Source organism: Anser anser (assembly GCF_964211835.1).
Source record: "Anser anser genome assembly, chromosome: 4".
NCBI classification, from domain to species: Eukaryota; Metazoa; Chordata; class Aves; order Anseriformes; family Anatidae; genus Anser; species Anser anser.
The window spans coordinates 45,191,551-45,213,505 of NC_139724.1; the positions used below are offsets into that span (position 1 = coordinate 45,191,551).

Genomic DNA, 21,955 nt, shown 5'->3' on the forward strand with positions numbered 1-21,955 from the left:
CTTGGTTGCTAGTTGGCTGAATATGAGCCAGCAGTGTGCTCAGGTGGCCAAGAAGGCCAACAGCATCCTGGCTTGTATCAGAAACCGTGTGGCCAGCAGGGCTAGGGAAGTGGTTGTCCCCCTGTACTCGGCTCTGGAGAGGCCGCACCTCGAGTACTGTGTTCATTTGGTTTTGGGCCCCTCGCTACAAGAAGGACGTCGAGGTGCTCGAGCGAGTCCAGAGAAGGGCAACGAAGCTGGTGAGGGGCCTGGAGAACAAGTCTCACGAGGAGCGGCTGAGGGAGCTGGGGTTGTTCAGCCTGGAGAAGAGGAGGCTCAGGGGTGACCTTATCGCTCTCTCCAGGTACCTTAAAGGAGGCTGTAGCGAGGTGGGGCTTGGTCTGTTCTCCCACGTGCCTGGTGACAGGACGAGGGGGAATGGGCTAAAGTTGCGCCAGGGGAGGTTTAGATGTTAGGAATGACGTTAGGAAGAACTTCTTTACCGAAAGGGTTGTTTGGCATTGGAATGGGCTGCCCAGGGAAGTGGCTGAGTCTCCATCCCTGGAGGTCTTTAAAAGACGTTTAGATGTAGAACTTAGTGATATGGTTTAGTGGAGGACTTGTTAGTGTCAGGTCAGAGGTCGGACTAGATGATCTTGGAGGTCTCTTCCAACGTAGATGATTCTGTGAAACACTCCCCCTTGCCCCAACTTTCCAGCTACAACAGGGAGTACAACTAAAACATGGTTAATCCAAAGCAGTAAAACCTGGTTTCTTATATTCCTAGAAATAGAGACAGACAGTCCTTCAAGTCAAGCTGAGGTATCCTCCATTTTGCAGTGCTATTCTACAAGCCAGAATAGTTTTTGAGAAGGTCTAAGAATATTTGCAGGTAACACATGCATGCATACATAAAAAGCTTCTAGAAATTTAGTAGGCATACAAGTAAAGTCCTAGTCTGTGCACTGTGGGGTGCTTGAAGCTCAAATGAAGGCTTGAAAGACATTTGCTGCCTGAAAATTGTTACTTGAATCTTACTGATACACCAGCCTCTCCTGGAATACAAAGTTTTCTATGAAAAGCTCTTATTTCCCTGTATTTTTCAATTTTTCTTCAAAACAGACAGCCCTGTTTTTCTCATTCTTTCTAGAAATAAGGTGTTAAAACCTTTGCCTGAAACATCATCCGTTTGTCAATTTGTCATTTGCTGGTGGAAAAGGGAAAAACCCCAACCTGAAATGTTCCCACTCAAAGAAAAGCAACCAGCTGAAGAGTGTTTCAGGCTGTATCAAAAGAAACTATTTCAGAGCTTCAGTAATGTCTACAGGTATTTGTTTCTGAAGCAGCGCTGTGTAGCTGGACGGCAGGCGTATGTGGTGTGTAGTGGGAGAAGGCTTGTAGGTGTGTGTGCGTTTAGAGGAAGAAGGCTTGCAGATACTCTGCAGAACACACGCAGGGTATGTGGGGGTGTGTGCAGGGGGAGAAGGCTTGGAGATACTCTGCAGAACTTTAATTCTTTGTTTTTCTCTCGTGTGGTCCCATTTTGCAAAGGCTTCCAGAAAGCAAGGTTTAGACAAGGATGTAAAAACTCCAGGTGCCGCTCTGTTCTCTTCCACCTTCAAAAGTAGGAAACCATTCAACTGCCTCTGCATTTGCTCAGTCCTCATGTACTTAATCCTGTGTAATGGGTAACCTATAGAGTTATCACTTGCACGTTTAAGTTTCACTGCAAGTGCAGCACAGGGGCAGTCCGCCTGCTTCTTCTGCTGTTAACTGAGGACTTCTTGACTTGCTGAGCATAGTCAGATTTTTTTACAGGTGTCCTTTTATTAAACACCTGGATAGAAACACGTAATTAAGATCAATTGCTAAAGACTAAGTTTCTTGATTTCAAAAAGCTTGCTCAAATTCAGAAAGCCTTAGCCCATTTCTTCTACATACACTGGCCACAATATTTTGGCCGTCTTCATCCAAAATAAATCCCTGCAGTTATGTATCACAGTTGCCTATAATTTTTCTGGTCCCGTTCCACAGGGATCTTTTCAAGTTTTCATTCGTTTTTCATTGATCCTTGTTTGGTATAGTACAGTTAGACCCTCTGTAATTTTACTTTGATACTTATAGTTCTGTTCATTTTTTACTTTTACGTTAAAAATCTAGCCATCTGTACTATCTCTGTTCTAACAAAGATACTAAAGTGTTAATATCTTACGAGTGTGGTGTTTTTTCCCAAGTTGTCAGGAAGTTATGATGTGACTTTGAAATGGCATCTCTTGGAATTTTTACTGTTGTGAAATTTCTCTTTGTGTTTAACTTTTAATATTCGCTATTACCATCATACAAAGTTAGCATGGAGGAAGGGAGAAGAGCAATCATATTTAAAATATTGTATGAGAAAGTGGTGGCGCAATCTTATACGGTGCCTCTAACATGTTTGCCTGGGAGTATATGTGAGCAGTGCAGGTCGCTGGGTTCAATTGCTGTATGTACTATTATTTCATAATGCTTGCGTAGACTGTATTTTATTTTAAGATGACATCATATTTTGATTATATTAAAAGACTTTTTTGATCAGCACTCCTTTCACAGTTAGCTTATTTTTTATTTATTTATTTTTTAACTCTGTTTGTGGCCTTCTAGTTTTTGCTTGCTCTTTCTAATGGCTGCACTCATTCTTGTAAAATAATCAAGGCAAGGTTTCTTCATGTCAGGTAAGTCTACTATGCCCTTGCTCAGGGTTCTTCGCTATCTCTAATCTTTTCCAACCATGCGTGACTAAACTGTGGGCAATATTTCAGCTGAGGCTTTAACAGTGCCTCATGGAATAAATATTATTTTTTCCTTACAGCTATATCTTTTTGTTGTTCTGTTTGCAAGAATCGAAGAGCCTTTGGTTACGTGTCTCCTTGTACAGATTTCAGAATGTGTGAATATAAATGTGTATTCACATACTTTGAAAACTGAAGGTTCTAAGTTTTCAGACTGCAGATGATTTTTTCCCTGCATCTTCCAGATTTAATGACATGCATTTTCTTCTTTAGACCATCTCCTCCCTTTACTCTCTTTTTATGCAGTTCTAAATAAACTTCCTGACAGCAGAACAGAAGACAGGCCTGTGAGGAGCTTGACCAAAGCCAAACAAATTATATATATTTGTCCAAACCAACCCAATCACGTATAATATATACTACTTGTTATTTGCAATATTATTATATAGTAATATATAATTTCTAGATCTTTCTGGTGAATAGAAAAGATAACCAAGCTGATTTCCCTGAACTGAGAGCATTTATCAGCTGTTGTTTGCTGAGGAAAAGTGCTTCTTTTGCAAAGCTCCTGTCTAATCTGTTTTAACTTCAGGTACATTTTGAAACAAATAAATAACATTTCTTTGCTCGAATTACTTTTTTTTTTTTTTTTTTACTGTTCTCAGCTGTAAGGATCTATGCCTCTAAGTTTACGACGAAATGATGCCAGCAACTGGCATAGAAGTGAAGCCGTGAGTCTGAAAACATGAATGGACCAGAAAAAAGCGTCAGAGAGGTGGTCTTGATGCAGTTGTCTCAGCTGAGTTCAGAGGGCATAAACATGAAGAGCAGTGAGTAGAAGGGAATGAACCACTCCAGTGACTGTGCAGCTGTTAGAGAGTTCTTCCTCTGGGATGGGGAGAAAAAAGGGATAAAAATCATGTGAAATTACTTCCCTGCAGAATTTTACTGTTTATGTGGAGGATTAGTTTCTTAGGGCACCAGGTGGATTTGTTTATGGGTATGTTTTTAAACTGTAGAAATACGTACCGGGATAGTTTGAGTAGACAGAGAGCTATGCTTCTATTGAGGGTGCTTGGTTCTGTTATGGGCTATCACAATGCGACGTAGACATTAAAAATGTGAATATAATGAACAGAGTGCTTGCAGTTCCCTGCAACACTCAGAGGGTTGTTGTAGGACATCTGTGGTACTGAGCGCAGGGGCCCTCTAGGTGCAGCCCGGGATATGTCCATCTGAGGCGTAACAGAAGGCTTCATGGAAGAGGACCTGAGCATGTGGCACTGCTGGCGTGGTGTTTGGATGCGTGTACTTAAAGGCTGTGGATGTGTTTTACCTTGACCTCAGTAAGGCTTTTGACACCGTTCCCCACAACATTCTCCTCAAGAAACTGGCTGCTCGGGGCTTGGACTGGCGTACGCTTCGCTGGGTTAGAAACTGTCTGGATAGCCGGGCCCAGAGAGTTGTGGTGAATGGAGTCAAATCTGGTTGGAGGCTGGTCACTAGTGGAGTCCCCCAGGGCTCGGTACTGGGGCCGGTCCTCTTTAATATCTTTATCGATGATCTGGATGAGGGCGTCCAGTGCACCCTCAGTAAGTTTGCAGATGACACCAAGCTAAGTGCGTGTGTCGATCTGCTCGAGGGCAGGAAGGCTCTGCAGGAGGATCTGGATAGGCTGGAGCGATGGGCTGAGGCCAACTGTATGAAGTTCAACAAGGCCAAGTGCCGGGTCCTGCACCTGGGCTGCAACAACCCCAAGCAGAGCTACAGGCTGGGAGATGAGTGGCTGGAAAGTTGCCTGGCAGAGAAGGACCTGGGAGTATTGGTTGATAGTCGGCTGAATATGAGCCAGCAGTGTGCCCAGGTGGCCAAGAAGGCCAACAGAATCCTAGCCTGCATAAGAAGCAGTGTGGCCAGCAGGTCTAGGGAAGTGATTGTCCCCCTGTACTCGGCTCTGGTGAGGCCGCACCTTGAGTACTGTGTTCGGTTTTGGGCCCCTCGCTACAGGGAGGACATGGACGTGCTCGAGCGAGTCCAGAGAAGGGCGACCAAGCTGGTGAGGGGCCTGGAGAACAAGTCTCATGAGGAGCGGCTGAGGGAGCTGGGCTTGTTCAGCCTGGAGAAGAGGAGGCTCAGGGGCGACCTTATCGCTCTCTACAGTTACCTTAAAGGAGGCTGTAAAGAGGTGGGGGTTGGTCTGTTCTCCTACGTGCCTGGTGACAGGACGAGGGGGAATGGGGGAAAGTTGCGACAGGGGAGTTTTAAGTTGGATGTTAGGAAGAACTTCTTTACCGAAAGGGTTATTAAGCATTGGAACGGGCTGCCCAGGTGTCCTGGTTCCAGTTAGGACAGAGTTAAGTAGCTCATAGTAGCTGGTAGGGTGCTATGTTTTGGATTAGGATGAGAAGAGCGCTGATAACATGCTGATGTTTTAATTGTTGCAGAGCAGTGTTTACACCAGGCCAAGGACTTTTCGGCTTCTTGCTCTGTCCTGCCAGCGAGCAGGCTGGGGGTGCAGCAGGAGCTGGGAGGGGACAGACCCAGGACAGCTGACCCAAACTGGCCAAAGGGGTATTCCATACCATCTGACGTCATGCTAAACAATATATAGGGGTGGCTGGCCGGGGTGGGGGGGGCCGGCTGCTCGGGAATAGGCTGGGCATCGGTCAGCGGGTGGTGAGCAATTGCATTGTGCATCACTTGTTTTCTTACACATTATTATTGTTAATACTATTACCATTATCACTATTATTATTATTATTGTTATTATTATTTTCCTGTCTTAATAAACCGTCTTTATCTCAACTCACAGGCTTCACTTTCCCGTTTCTCTCCCCCCATCCCAGAGAGGGAGGGGGGAGGGTGAGCGAACGGCTGTGTGGTGTTTAGCTGCCAGCCGGGTTAAACCACAACACCAGGGTGGTGGTGGAGTCACCATCCCTGGAGGTCTTTAAAAGACGTTTAGATGTAGAGCTTAGCGATATGGTTTAGTGGAGTACTTAGTGTTAGGTCGGAGGTTGGACTCGATGATCTTGAGGTCTCTTCCAACCTAGAAATCTTTGATGGACTACTCTCCTCCAGAGTTGCATAAGTGTTTATCGTTAAACACTTTTCTGAAACGCCTGCAGAATCTGGTCTTAGATTAGGACACTTAATCTGCTTTGAAATTATCTTGATGCCAGCATCTGAAGAAGCAGAGGCTGGTGCACTTGCTCCTTCTGCAAAAGGCAAAGCCTCCCGAGGTTTCCCCAAGAAGGGCAGGAAAAAGCAGCCGCTGAGGTTGTGAATCAGAACCTTTATTTGAGCAATGTTTGAGAGAGACGTGGGGTGGGGTGGGGTGGGTTGGTGCGGAGGTGTGCCGAGCTCTTTGTCCATAGCCGCGGGGCCCATTGGTGTGCTTGTAGGACCATGGCCGGGGTCAGACGGGGTCCTTGTGTGCTTCCTGCTCCTCCGGTGGCTGTGGTTGTAGAAAGCTGCACCAGCCTTCAGTGGCCGCGGAGGGATTGGGCAGAGGAGGGAAAGGACAGTGGCAGACCTTGGTGTGCTCGGGGGTTTGTGCTGGGGTGAGAAAGGAAAATGACCAAAAAGAGCAGCCCCAGACGGTTGCCAGGGTCAGCCCCTGCATCCTTGGGTGCGGCTCTCCCAGCCTCACTCCAAGGCCGTCCATCTCACATCTCCGTGACAGCCAGGAGATGCCCACCATAGCCCAACCGCGTTGGGGATCGCTTATCTGCCCTGTAGAGCGTTGGCGGCTCTTCCTTCCAGCTGAGTTCTCAAGGGGAGAGAAGCCAGGAGTGTGCCGTGGTCTGGTCCCATCGCTGTGTGTGTCTGTCTTTAATAAGAGAAGGAACAAACCGAGCAGCATCCCCCTGTGACCATGGGCTGTCCCTGCCTCTCTGCCCAAGGGTCTCCAGCATCTCACCACGTCCGTCCATGTCCCGTCATCCTGATGGAGCGGTCACTCCCGTCCAGGCCCGAGCGTGTTACCTTCCCGCTTGTTGTGGACCGTGGTGGGTGTGGGTTGGGGCGATCTTACCTGTCCTGGAGTGTTGGCAGCTCTTCCTTCCAGCTGAGTGGTCAAGCGCAGCGAGGCCAGGATTGTGCCGTGGTCTGGTCCCATCGTTGTGTGTTTCTGGCTGAAAGAGAAGAAGCACCAAACGGAGCAGCATCCCCCTGTGACCACGGGAAGCCCCTGCCTGTTTGCCCGAGTCTCTAGCATCTCACCGAGGCTGTCCGTGTCCCGTCATCCTGATGGCGCGGTCACTCCCGTCCTGGCCCAATCATGTCACCATCCTGCTTGTTGTGAGACAGCGGTGGGGAATGGGTTGGGGCGATCTTACCTGTCCTGGAGAACACTGACAGCTTTTCCAGCTGACTTTTCAAGGGGAGAGAGGCCAGGGGTGTGCCATGGCTTCATTCCGTCACTGTCAGTGTGTCCAGCTGTAATAGAGGAGGAGGCGAGAAACCGAGCAGCCACCCCTGCCAGCACTGGAAGCCATCCCTGCCTCCCTGCGCGAGGCTCTCCCAGCCTCACACCAAGGCCGTCCAACTCGCATCTTCCTGATGTCCAGGAGATGTTGGTTGTAGCTCAGCCGTGTCACGTTCCCACTGAGCGAGGTGAGACCGTGGTGGGGAATGGGTTGGGGCTGCCTTATCTGTCCTGTAGAGTGTTGGCATCTTCTCCTGCTGAGTTCTCAAGGGGAGCGAGGCCAGGAGAGTGCCGTGGTCTGGTCCCATCGCTGTGTGTGTCTGGCTTTAATAAGAGAAGGAACAAACCGAGCAGCATCCCCCTATGACCACGGACAGCCCCTGCCTTTCTGCCCGAGGGTCTCGAGCGTCTCACCACATCCGTCGGTGTCCCGTCATCCTGATGGAGTGAATACTGCCATCCTGGCCCGATCGTGTCACCGTCCTGCTTGCTGTGAGACAGCGTTGGGTGTGGGTTGGGGCGATCTTACCTGTCCTGTAGAGAGCTGGCAGCTCTTCCTTCCAGCTGAGTGGTCGAGCGTAGCAAGGCCAGGATTGTGCCATGGTCTGGTCCCATCGCTGTGTGTTTCTGGCTGAAAGAGAAGAAGCACCAAACGGAGCAGCATCCCCCTGTGACCACGGGCAGCCCCTGCCTGTTTGCCCGAGTCTCTAGCGTCTCACCGAGGCTGTCGGTGTCCTGTCGTCCTGATGGAGCGGTCACTCTTGTCCTGGCCCGATCGTGTCACCGTCCTGCTTGCTGTGAGACAGCGGTGGGTGTGGGTTGGGGCGATCTTACCTGTCCTGTAGGGCGTGGACAATTGTCCGGCACAGTGCTGGAAAGGAGCGGCCAGGAGCGTGCGGTGGTTTAGTTCGGCCAGTGTCCTGTAGGGCGCTGAGAGCCATTTGAGGTGAGGGCCTGAGGAGAGAGGAGAGAGGAGCTGAATTCCTCTGGTTGAGTTTGTGTCCGGAGCGGAGGCTGGAGCCGCAGGAGCAGGCAGCCGAGCAGCCTCCCCGTCAGCACGGGCAGCCATCGCAGGGCTGCCCAACTGCCCAGCTGCCGTTGGGGCCAGCGTTCCGGGGCCAAGGCCGTCCCCGCCCCTTTGTGCCATGGGGCACCCCCTGCCTGCTGTGACATGGGCGGTGCATCACTGGGGGGGGGGGCAGCAGGGGATGCGGAGCCCAGGCCTGGGCCAGGCGGTGGAAAAGGTGCCCGGGTGTGTGCGCAGGGCTGCGGGGCCGTGCCAGCAGGCTGTGGGAGCGTGCTGGGGTCCGGCTGGGGCTGTGCTGCCTGCCCTGCAGAGCTCTGAGAGCTCCCCGCCGAGGGGGAGAGGCCAGGAGCGTGCCCCGGTTCGGTCCCGTCGCTGCCCGTGCGTGCGGCTGGAAGAGGAGAGGCAAGCAGAGGGGAGCCCCCCGGCTGCCCCCCATCTCTGCGCAGGGGGACACGTCTGTTCGTGCCCACCGTGGAAGCACGAAGGAAGAACTAAGTGAACAATAAACACTGAAAAGCCCAAAGCCCCGGGTTCTGATTCTGGGGAGGGGAATGAAGTAGCTGTAGCAGCAATCGCAAGAGCAGCTGCTCAGCAAAGGTGCAATGAGTTCATTGAAATGAACTTTATTGCAGCTAAAGAGTAAAGTTAAGGAAAAGCTAAGAAATCCCAAAACTCTACTAAAAATGCCAGCAGCTGAAGTGGTGTCAATTTTATACGTCATTTGCAGGGACACTTCCCTTAACAGAAAAGATACTCCTAAAGGAAACTCTGAAGGACATGGTTAAGATCAGTCTGACCTTTAGTCTCGGTGTGACCGAAATCAGTCCAATTTTGGGTCAGAATTCTGCCTGACGTCATGCAGGGGTCTCTGCTGAAGCCAGCGGGGTTGCCCGTGCAGTGGGGCCCCAGCCCCAGCGACAGACGTCAGTGACCTCTGTTGGTCGCTTACAGGGACAAAGTGGTATTTGGCTTCGTTTGACCCAAAGTAAATGCACAGAGCTTGCAGAGCAGCTTCCATGTTGCTGCATGAGCACATCAGGCTGTTGGGAACTTCAGCCCGCGTTCTTGCGGAGAGCCAGGTTAGAATAAAGCAGGCAGTTGTACTGGGGATGATGGAACAGTGCCTGGATGGCCTGCTGCCTCCCCGTAAGGAAGAGAAGGCACTCGTACACAGAGCGCCCTGTATTTTCTCCTCCTTTCCCTACCCACAACTACCAAACGTGTAAGAGGAAGTCAGGCGTTTCTTCCCCCAGAAAAAGAGGGGGAAAGCGTGCTGCAGGGCACGGCACGTTGCAGAGAACAGTGACCGATCTGGAGGCGAGAGAGGCTGCAGCGCGCAGCGGGAGGCACAGCCGAGGCTGTCCCACCTGGCCCCGGGTCCCCCTGAACAAAACTGCTGTCAGGGACGTTGCAGCTCTCTGCAGGGATGCTCCCGGCTGTGCCAGCCCGGGGTTTGCTCTGCCCTTGCCCCTCAGGGTGCAGCCGGCTGCGGTTTGCCAATTTCTTCGGCTTTCTCTCTGGAAAAAGGCACGCGTGGCTAGAAGCACGCCCGCTGTTGCAATCCAGTGAAATTTAACTGGAGTTCAATCCAGTTGGAGGCCGGTCACTAGTGGAGTCCCCCAGGGCTCAGTACTGCGGCCAGTTCTCTTTAATGTCTTTATCGATGATCTGGATGAGGGGATCGAGTGCACCCTCAGTAAGTTTGCAGACGACACCAAGTTAGGTGCGTGTGTCGGTCTGCTCGAGGGCAGGAAGGCTCTGCAGGAGGATCTGGATAGGCTGGACCGATGGGCTGAGGCCAACTGTATGAAGTTCAACAAGGCCAAGTGCCGGGTCCTGCACCTGGGGTGCAACAACCCCAAGCAGCGCTACAGGCTGGGAGATGAGTGGCTGGAAAGCTGCCTGGCAGAGAAGGACCTGGGAGTCTTGGTTGATAGTCGGCTGAATATGAGCCAGCAGTGTGCTCAGGTGGCCAAGAAGGCCAACAGCATCCTGGCCTGTATCAGAAACCGTGTGGCCAGCAGGGCTAGGGAAGTGGTTGTCCCCCTGTACTCGGCTCTGGAGAGGCCGCACCTCGAGTACTGTGTTCATTCGGTTTTGGGCCCCTCGCTACAAGAAGGACATCGAGGTGCTCGAGCGAGTCCAGAGAAGGGCAACGAAGCTGGTGAGGGGCCTGGAGAACAAGTCTTATGAGGAGCGGCTGAGGGAGCTGGGGTTGTTCAGCCTGGAGAAGAGGAGGCTCAGGGGCGACCTTATCGCTCTCTCCAGGTACCTTAAAGGAGGCTGTAGCGAGGTGGGGCTTGGTCTGTTCTCCCACGTGCCTGGTGACAGGACGAGGGGGAATGGGCTAAAGTTGTGCCAGGGGAGGTTTAGATGTTAGGAATGATGTTAGGAAGAACTTCTTTACCGAAAGGGTTGTTAGGCATTGGAATGGGCTGCCCAGGGAAGTGGCTGAGTCTCCATCCCTGGAGGTCTTTAAAAGACGTTTAGATGTAGAGCTTAGTGATATGGTTTAGTGGAGTACTTAGTGTTAGGTCGGAGGTTGGACTAGATGATCTTGGAGGTCTCTTCCAACCTAGAAATCTGTGAAATCTGTGAAATCACTTACACGTTTAAATTTCGCTGCAAGTGCAGCACAGGGGCAGTCCGCCTGCTTCTTCTGCTGTTAACTGAGGACTTCTTGACTTGCTGAGCATAGTCAGATTTTTTTACAGGTGTCCTTTTATTAAACACCTGGATAGAAACACGTAATTAAGATCAATTGCTAAAGACTAAGTTTCTTGATTTCAAAAAGCTTGCTTACATTCAGAAAGCCTTAGCCCATTTCTTCTACATACACTGGCCACAATATTTTGGCCGTCCTCATCCAAAATAAACTCCTGCAGTTATGTGTCGCAGTTGCCTATAATTTTTCTGGTCCCATTCCACAGGGATCTTTTCAAGTTTTCATTCGTTTTTCATTGATCCTTGTTTGGTATAATACAGTTAAACCCTCTGTAATTTTACTTTGATACTTATAGTTCTGTTCATTTTTTACTTTTACGTTAAAAATCTAGCCATCTGTACTATCTCTGTTCTAACAAAGATACTAAAGTGTTAATACCTTACGAGTGTAGTGTTTTTCCCCAAGTTATCAGGAAGTTATGATGTGACTTTGAAATGGCATCTCTTGGAATTTTTACTGTTGTGAAATTTCTCTTTGCGTTTAACTTTTAATATTCGCTATTACCATCATACAAAGTTAGCATGGAGGAAGGGAGAAGAGCAATCATATTTAAAATATTGTATGAGAAAGTGGTGACGCAATCTTATACGGTGCCTCTAACATGTTTGCCTGGGAGTATATGTCAGCAGTGCAGGTCGCTGGGTTCAATTGCTGTATGTACTATTATTTCATAATGCTTGCGTAGACTGTATTTTATTTTAAGATGACATCATATTTTGATTATATTAAAGGACTTTTTTGATCAGCACTCCTTTCACAGTTAGCTTATTTTTTATTTATTTATTTTTTAACTCTGTTTGTGGCCTTCTAGTTTTTGCTTGCTCTTTCTAATGGCTGCACTCTTTCTTGTAAAATAATCAAGGCAAGGTTTCTTCATGTCAGGTAAGTCTACTATGCCCTTGCTCAGGGTTCTTCGCTATCTCTAATCTTTTCCAACCATGCGTGACTAAACTGTGGGCAGTATTTCAGCTGAGGCTTTAACAGTGCCTCATGGAATAAATATTATTTTTTCCTTACAGCTATATCTTTTTGTTGTTCTGTTTGCAAGAATCGAAGAGCCTTTGGTTACGTGTCTCCTTGTACAGATTTCAGAATGTGTGAATATAAATGTGTATTCTCATACTTTTGTGGTGGTTTTACCATGCTAGGCAGCTGAACAGCACACCCGGTCTCTCACTCCCCCTCCTCAGATGAGGAGGGGAAGAAGTAAAGGAAAGAACAACTCACGGGTTGAGATAAGGATGATTTAATTAAAGGGAAGAAAAAAATAATATTTAAGGAAAGATTATTATTAATTAAACAATTTAACTAAACAATTTAACTAAACAGTTTACAATTTAACTAAAGGGGAAAAAAGGAAAGGGGAAAGGGAGGGGGAAAGGGAAAACTAAACAAAACAAGTAAAGGCTACGTGGAAGTGCAGAGGAAAGAAATTACTCTACTTCCCACAAATGAGCGATGCTTGACCGTGTCCTCGAAGCAGGGCCTCAACACACGTAGCCGGTGTTTGGGAGGAGGACAGACGTTTTCACAACGAGAGCCCACCCCTCCTTTCTTCCTCCTTTTTCCACCTTTTATTGCTGAGTGTGACATCACATGGGATGGAATATCCCTTTGGTTGGTTTAGGTCAGCTGCCCTGGTGATGTTTCTTTTCTCACATCTTTGCCCACCCCTAGGGGGGTTGGAGAGAGTCCTGATGTTGTGCCAGCACTGCCTAGCAGCAGACACAACACTGGTGTGATACCATTGCTGTTTTAGCTATGAGTGCAGAGCACAGCACTATATGGGCTGCTGCAGGGAAAGTTAACATCCCAGGCCGACCCAGTACAACTTTGAAAACTGAAGGTTCTAAGTTTTCAGACTGCAGATGATTTTTTCCCTGCATTTTCCAGATTTAATGACATGCATTTTCTTCTTTAGACCATCTCCTCCCTTTACTCTCTTTTTATGCAGTTCTAAATAAACTTCCTGACAGCAGAACAGAAGACAGGCCTGTGAGGAGCTTGACCAAAGCCAAACAAATTATATATATTTGTCCAAACCAACCCAATCACGTATAATATATACTACTTGTTATTTGCAATATTACTATATAGTAATATATAATTTCTAGGTTTTTTTTTTAGACTATCTAGTTTTCCACCATGGAACATTTTTAATTATGTCATTTAAAATTGAAGGCAAGATATCAAAAATTCTCTTTGTCTTTGCTAAACATGAGACGGCTAGCAGTTTTTTCAGTTGTTTGTAACTGATGTGTAAATCCATTTAGTTTTTCCATCTGAAATAGGTATCCTGGTTACTTGCATTTATGCCAGTAAATATGCTTGGAAAATATTCCACTGTATGTGCATTAACTGCTACAACATCAGAGCTATTTTTTCAGTATAATCATCGATGCATGTTTTTAATTTAAATTTCAGCTTCAACAGGTTTTTAAAGCAGAAAGTCTACAAGGTTACAGTGTGTTTTCCAGCAATGAAGAATGAGTACTTGACTGAATAAATAAAGCAGAAGTGCATTGACTTTCACATCTGTCTCCCTGGAGGGGGAAAAGGACTTTGGATTGCTTTATTTTTAATATTGTGAAAGCCAGTTGTTTTGCAGGCAGATACTTGCTGATGATATTACAGTAGCAAAGTTGCCTCCAATTTTAGGAACAGTGAGTCTGCCTGTAAAATAGAAAGGTTGATAGTTTTTAGATAGTTTTTAACGTAACTTTGCTTCTTAATTGTCTTTTTGGAATGTACTCATTTGGGACTCTTCCTAATGAGCTCCCTGAAGCTGTGAGTCTATCTAGCAAAACTCATCTTGGTCACTACTGCAATGAAGCTCTTCATTATAAATATTAAAGGTGTTTTTTTACATTGGTCATACCTCCAAGAACTTACTGATTTATATCCTATTTTCAGTGATTGTCTTAAACAATAAAGACTTTGCTTCAAAGGTCAAGTCTGGAAGAGTGCCAAAAGAGCCTTAAGGGTTCTTGAATCTTTACAAAAAGAGTATTTGCAAACTTTACGTACCAATACCCAGACAGCTGGACCCCTGCTGGTGGACAGTCAGTACCAAAATCCTGCTGATTTCAGAGCAAGAAATAGTGTTTATGAACAACAGAAACTCCAGTACAAAACAAACCTGAATGACTATTTTTTGCAGCACAGTGTGAAGTAAGGCATTCAACAGAGGTGTGATGAAAGGCTAACAGTGTGAGTACTGGGGAGGTTATTGGTTAGTTGCACCTTACGTGTTTTTTCTTGTGGAACAGATTTGTTTGCAGACTATGTGGAGAAGGGGGTTCAACTCTCGTGTGTCAACTCAAGAGTCCTAACAAATATGTACTGAGTTGGTATCTAGATGGATGCAGCCTCTTTGCATGGAAATGTGCACCTATAATGAAATTCTGAATACATAACATAGAGCTGAGTAGTAATAATAATAAAAATCGAACTGTACTGGAAATGCTCTGCTCTAGGAATCAGCTTTAACAAGCCTGTGAATTGCCTACTCTTCATTTTAAGTTGTTGTCGTCGTGCCCCCCTCCCCTGGGTCCAGATTCTGCTGTGAAGGACAAAAAGTCTGCTCACTGGGCTGTGTTGGATTCACTCAGTGACAAGGCTGAATTACAGATTTTAGTTTGTGTGAGGGCTACCTTCTAAACTCTGCTTTTTGATAGTCCAGTGACACCTACCAGTGGGTTCCCAGCAGCTGCTACTGCGTCCAGTCCTGTTCAACTTACTCATCAGTGACCTGGCTGAAGGACAGAGTGCACCCGCAGCAAGTTTGCTTGTGACACCAAACTGGGAGAAGTGGCTGATCCACTGGAGGGCTGTGCTGCCATTCAGAGGGACATGGACAGGCTGGAGAGTTGGGCAGAGACTCCTGATGAACTTCAACAAGGGCACGTGTGGGGTCCTGCACCTAGGGAATAATCACCCCCTGCACCAGTACAGGCTGGGGGCTGACCTGCTGGAAAGCAGCCCTGTGAAGGACCTGGTAGTCCTGGTGGGCCACAGGTTAACCATAAGCCAGCAGTGCTGGCTTACAAGGAAATGCTGAGAGAGCTAGGCCTGTTTAGTCTGGAGAAGAGAAGGCTGAGAGGGGATCTTATCAATGCATACACAAATCTGAAGGGAGGGTCCCAAGACAACGGGGCCAGACTTCCTCTGGTGGTGCCCAGCAACAGGACAAGAAGTAACGGGCGCAAACTGCCACACAGGAAGCTTCCTCTGAACGTGAGGAAAAACTTTGCTGTGAGGGTGACAGAGCACTGGAACAGGCTGCCCGGAGAGGTTGTGGAGTCTCCTTCTCAGGAGATACTCAAAACCCACCTGGATGTGATCCTGGGCAACATGCTGTAGGTGACCCCGCTTGAGCAGGAGGCTTGGAATAGATGATCTCCAGAGGTCCCTTGCAGCCTCAACCATTCTGTGATCTGTTATTCTGATTCTGTGCCTTCAGAGACACTGAACTCCGCAGTTATCTGTTGCTTGAGATCTCTCCTAATAAGTGCATGCATTTAGGGGAAAGCCAAGACTTGACTTCTGCCTTTTGTCTCACTTCTTTTCCTTTTCTCTCCTTATATGTTTGTTTTACTTTTTCACATGCTCTATTGCTTTCCCTACAGCATTTCCTTGGTTTTCCCAGTGACCTGCTTATCTGTTCTGTACAGATTAAGATGGTGATGCAATGAATTGTGGCTGTGAAATGAAACTGTGCTGCATTTTTCGACATTTCAAAAAGTCTGACTATCAGATGTATGAACTGTATTTCCCATTCTTATTTTAGGCCATCTGCACTCTTGGAAAGACCTTGCTGACTGCACTGGTTACATTTGGCTTGCATATGGAAAGACCTTGCAATTACTGACACCCCTGCACTTCTCTAACACAAGGTTTGCATATATTATGGGAGTTGGAGATCCACTAAGAGGAGTGTATGCAGCTGTCAGGCACATATTTGGCATCAGATCTGGGTGCAGCCATAATGACAGGGAAGGTGGTGAGATGGGATAACATGGAGGGATGTGCAGTGATGTATGATGGAGGCCAAGGCAGGCAGAACTGAAATATATCAGCATCATTTGACATTGCATAAACAAAACGTTTTCTCCCTTTCCCCCAGCCTTGAATTAGCACAGGCTTCCGGGTACTTATTTATGCTCTCTTCATGGTAGCTTGCCTGTACTATAGACTGTTATCTCTGAACTTGACTCTGCATATTTATAAGAAGCTAGAGGCTTCTTAATGATGTGCCAGTTGCACTGGGAGTGGTGATTTTCTTGCTTCAAATAAGATATACGTTGGCACGTGCTGATTGTAAAGAAAGCAGCTGAACTATGATTTACAAAAAGGTCAGTAACTTTCTTCTTGGAGTCTTGTATGCGTGTGACAATAGAAATCTCATGCTCTTCAGCTTCTCACCTTTTGTCTCAAGCATCTGGATTCCATAGACACATCTGCTAAGCACCAGGCTTAGCTATTATTATGTTCAGTCCATAGCTGAAGAGTCTTTAAAGCTCATGCAACCTAAGAACAAATAGCAAGAAAACATAGCTTATCCATAGCTAAAGTATTAAAATACATCCTACTAAATATCATATTCAAGCTGCATCCTTGTTCAGACTTGAGAAGTAATTTTTTACAAAAATGTCTGAACACATTTCATCTACAGTTAAGTCCATATGGTTGTGTTGTGGCATAGCTCACGCTGTAGATGGCACTATTGCTGTACACCAAAAGTGATCCCCAGCTTGCTCTTCTAGGGACCCTACTCCAAAGGGATTTGTTACAAGCTTTTGAAAGCATGTATTTGCTGATAGGAGGTGGTAGGGGGTTGATAGAGCTCCCCTCTCTGTAGAATTGAATGGTAGGAAGGAACAATGAGAGAGGTGTTAGGTTTGTGTATTTGTGAGATGGTGCTTTGAAATGCATTGGTTTCATAGCTCTTTCTCTCTCATAGGAGTAATAAAGACTGGGTCTGTTATTTCAGTTCCCTGTGAAAGCTGCGTGTGACAAGGAATTTAATAAAGAATTTCCTTATTTTCGTCTTTGGGGTTTCTGTGATAATTCTAAAAAGGCTACTATAGCAGTGATGTTTTGGAAAATACCAAAAATGAAAGCCAATGCTTTACAGATTTTGTCAATGTAAACATCTACATCAAATTTTGGAACATTAAAATGACATTTGCCCTGCAGAATGAGGATGTTCTTGGCAGGAAATGGGATGGACACCCTCTTATGTGGGGTATGAGTTCCTCTGGGCTTAGCCATGGCCTGAAATTTTGTGGGGACAGAAACCTCAACAAGGGAGTTAGAGCTGTTGAGTGGCTGAAGATCAACTGCATAAGCAATCCAACAGTAATTGGCTTTATTTATTGTGGTCAAGTCTTATCTGAAATGATTTAAGTTTTTCTTTTTGAGAGGAACAGCTGGAAGTCAGCCTCTTGCCTTTGGAAAACTTCTGTTTTACGAAGCTTTTCAAATGTAAAGGGTCTCAAAGTGACCTATTTTTTTATTAGTCTCCACAGGTATTCATTAAAACATGTTATACACAAAAATAGCCGTTAAAATCTCAAAGGGAGTGGGGAAACATTGCTTTCAATGTGTTGTGGTTTTTTGTTGTTTGTTTTTTAGGCAAAAATTACCTTTGCGTAGAGAAACAAACTTGGCAACCTGTCAAGATCAGTTGTAAGACGTCTTACTATAGTGATATAGATTAAAGCTTCATGAATACTGGGGCATGTGACAACATTTCTCAAAGTATTCCCAGAGTTCTCCTAAACTGTGGGCACTCAGCTAGAATGAGCTATGTCTATCATGAGGTTGTATAAATTGTGTTCAGTCATAAAATATGTACATATAGGAAAGTGATATGGTTTATTACAGGACATAAATAGCATATTTTTGTTTATATATATAAAAGAGCTGGGTAATGGACAACAATAATCCTAGCTATTCTAGGCCACATAAACCATGAGGAAAAAGTTGACTTTGTTACAGTGTGTACTGTGCATATAAAATTATAAAGTTCTTCAAAGAGTTGTTGACGTATGTTTATAAAGTCGTAAGTGGATTAAAGATACTTTACAGGTGGGAAGCAAAAAGAGTACAGAAGTCAGTACGATAAATTCTGGAGTCCCCAGAAGGTCCCCTGGCCTCATGTGGAAGGTACCCCTAAAGGGGATGCTGTCCAGTGGTTTGACTTTGTTTTTGCTGTGGGCACATTTGTTATCATTATGGTACTCTTACCAACTAAAAACATACAAGTATAAATAAAAGCAGACATCTTTGTAAAATATGTTCTCTGCTTAATTGTTTGGCTACTTCTGGCCAATTTACACCTTGAATGCTTTCAGGGCTAGGTATGAGGTGTAAAGAGGTTGGGTTGAGCTTGATGAGGTAGCAACGTTGCAGATAGCGATAGGAACACTAGTATAAATCAAGCCAAGCTGTACGTCTTTACTTTTGCTGTCCTGCCTGTCTTAGTTGTCCTCTAGGTCCAAAGTCAAGTGCAATAAGTAAAATTAAAAATAAATAATCCAGTGAATATTCTGGGGGATCTTTAAAAATGTTTTTACAGGGATTATAGGCCAGAGACTCCGTAGTAGTCTTTCCTCAGTACTGCTAGCTGTATTTGGGCCTCTGGCCAAGTCTGCAGATGGCAAGGAACATTTATTCTGTTCCTTGGCTGGGCATAGCCCTACTAGCAGGTCTCCATTTTTTCTGCCAGCGTTGTCTTTGTATGTTGGTCAGGTAACTGCCTTGCTCAGCATGCCTGCCCAAGACAAAAGTCAAACCACGGTCCTTTAGGAAGCATAAAATGGACAAGACTCTTTTGCTTGTACCTCTGTTTCAGCTCTTGCAGGTAGCTGCTACTTTAGCACGTTGTTCTGGAGTCCTCGCCCAAGGCTGGCTGCTTACTCATGTTCTGTGTCCCCCTCGGTGTGAGGCTGGCGGCCTCCCTGTGCATCCAAGTCACAGGAAAGGTGAGGATCGTGGTGCCTTCAGGGCAAGTTGTATGTGAGGTGGTCCCTGCAGAAGTAACTGCGTCTTTGAGCCCCATTTGGGGCGGGGGGGGGGGGGGTTAAAAAAAGAAAAGGTTGAAAAAAGTAAGAAACTACTTTTATTTGGCTGTGTGATTTCTTGTTTTTTAAGCAGGTATATAGTGGGGTAGCTAATTCTCAGTGAGCTTTTGCTCCAGTTTCTGGAGATGGTCCAGAGCAAAACTGACCCAGATAAACTCGCTGGTTTCAAGGCAGAAGCAGTTAGAGCTCTAAGAATCGGCTAGATCTATAGAGAGTTTTAGAGGAAAATAATAAAAAGTGACTGAGATTCTGTGGAAGTAAAATACATTGGAAGGAAAAAGAGGGCTCAAGGACCACTAAGTTGAAAGAATAACCAAGAATGTGCTTGAGAGACACACACACAAAACAATAAAATTAGAAGTTCTGCTTCTGGGAGTGCATACCTGTTTAAAAACTTGCACAGGTAAGAAGTGCATTTAAAAACAAAAACAAACAAAACCTTTCATGATTAAGTAAAAAAAAAAAAAAAAAAGGCAGATGAACTTGCTGAGTTTACAGTAATCAACTATTTTTAAAGGAAATCTGTGATAGCCACATGAAAAATAAGGCAAAACAGCGTATTCTAATAGACGTATTACAAAAATGCTATTTTTCTTAGCATTTGGCATTCCAACTTCCCAAGTAAAACTTCCAAAGTAAACTTACGCAATGTTGAGGTTGAAGAAGAAAATATCAAGAAAGCAAGCCTTTAGTTAATTCATCAGCTATAAATAGGTTACAAAACATAGTTGTTTGTTCCGGGTGAATGGTTATAGGCAATTTTGCTTCTACAAAATTGCATTCACTACTTTTGCAGTAGTCATCTTCTTGCTTCCCTTTTTTTAATATATTTTAGCAATCACAAATGCTCCTTTGATTTTTTCCTAGAAACTGTGCTGCAATTATTGGTTTCCGCCTCATTTGTCTCACAGATGACTGAGATATTGAGAAACAACTTCAGCATAAAATTCGTGAGGCCTTATGCTAAATATTCTTATTTATGCTCATCCATGCAAAATAATTTCTTTACTTATTCTAGGAAGTGTAAGATGACTACTACTTACAGGTTGTATTTGGACATATTATAGGCTGTTACTAGTGTTATCATGGTTACAATGTACAAATCAACCAGATAAAACACCTGAGTGCACTGAGTGCACCTGTCAGCAGTCACATTTTGTGTTCTTGTATTAACTGTATACTGTGTAATAGAAACAATATCGATATATGTGCTCTACTTGCTGTCGTTTTTATCAAATACTGTTATACTAATATGTATATATACTAAATTTTTTTTGCTCCATAAAGCCAGTATTTGTCCTTCGTGAAGGATTTCTCATATCTAAACTAATTACAGTTATATTCCTAATTTTTGATGATTTCAAATTATTTAAAAAAGGGTAAAAAAACAAAAACAAAAACAAAAAAAACCTGCACCCTTTCTGGTTTCATTTTTGCTTAAGAGTCTCTCTGTCCAGATTGGTTTCTGTAGTGAGGACAAGGTTCATTAGCAGCTACGTTGCCTGCTATCACTCTGCAAAGATTTGATAGATTGTCTCAATCTTCCTGGTTCTTGTGCAGAATGAAATAAGGGACAAGTAGTCATCTGAAGGATTCTCTCAAAGAAACAAGGGATGGTCCCTTAAAAAATAAAAATGAATCAACTGAGATGAGTCCTATGGATCATAGCTTGAGCACATAAGACTTGACTGCTTGCGTTGCTTAGGACATCCTTTGGAACCTGACATTTAGCACAGAGATGAGGTGAAATGACCACTTTCTGCAGCAATTAACTAAGTACAGTGCACTGGCTGCCAGGCAATAAGCAATGTAAGTCATTATACCTGGTGTACTTGCCCCTTTTTGGGGCAGGAGACTAAGTCCATGAATATACCTCTATGCTGCTCAGCTGTGAGTAAACATGCCATCTGCTTCAATTTTAATAGCATAGAAACAATTAGATACTGAAATGTAACTTCTACTTGAGCTCTCTGACTTGCTCTATATTAATACACATCTCTCAAGTGGTTTATAATTTTCTAGATAGGGAAATCTGGGGTGGAATGGGGGAATGCAGGGAGGGGGAGTAATTTTTGTCCAGCACATTAGCTTTGCATTCATACTTTGTTCATACAGTACTCGATAGAAAGGGCCTTAAGCAATAACTGGAAATGGAGATCCTATCATGCCATCATATCTGAAGATAAAAGGTATTTGAAAGACATCTGTGACATTCAGGGTTAGGCGTGAATGTTAAAAGATGGGTATAAAACTTAATGAAGAAAATAAAACACGACATCTTTCCTAGTATTAATGGGGAACCGCGGCAGATCTGGTAATTGATTTTGTCCCTTTTTCTATATTAGGAGTCTGAAAACAGGGGCAATGCATCTTCTGCTGACTCCTGTGTAAAACCTATCTTGTTGCACATTTCGAGACAGTTCATTGAAAGCTGATGCCTAAGTCGAGTTGCATTTCCTATTGATCAATGTTTGCTTGGTTCATTCACTGTTCAAATTATTGCCTAGATGCTTAATAGGCCACAAGTTAAAGCACAGAGTTGCACAAGTAAATATGCTTCTGTCCACATGTTGTCTTTTATTTTTTGTGTTTTCAAAGCTGTCCATAACATTCTCCATGGGAATGGGGAAGGCTATCTTAGCTAGCAAAGGTAGGGGAGGGTGTTTGAGTAAGATTTTGGATGATGCATCTCTAGTGACACCTTGTGGGATGTTTTACAGAATCTTCTATAACTCTCCTTTTTACCTCTTTTTTGAGGCATAAATAAACTGAAAGGCTTATTTGACAAAAAGTTGTCCACATACTCCACATGAGATATATTTACCTTTCTGCACCAGTTTAGAGGTTTTGCCTTGTTTGTTTGTTTTGGTTTTCCTTGTTTGTTTTTCTCCTCCAGGACTGGCATTGTAACTTTTAGTTAGTAGGATAAAATAAATACAC

General features: G+C 45.1%; 1 protein-coding gene across 1 annotated transcript in view; it reads left to right on the plus strand.

Moving 5' to 3' along the window:
* Positions 1-3,477: 3,477 nt before the first annotated feature.
* TNIP3 (TNFAIP3 interacting protein 3) overlaps positions 3,478-21,955 on the plus strand; it is a 91,487-nt gene continuing 73,009 nt past the window's right edge. The window contains exon 1 of the mRNA XM_083834958.1: positions 3,478-3,577. Coding sequence (XP_083691084.1) covers positions 3,493-3,577 — 85 coding nt within the window. The 5' untranslated portion in view covers positions 3,478-3,492. The remainder of the gene's footprint in view (positions 3,578-21,955) is intronic.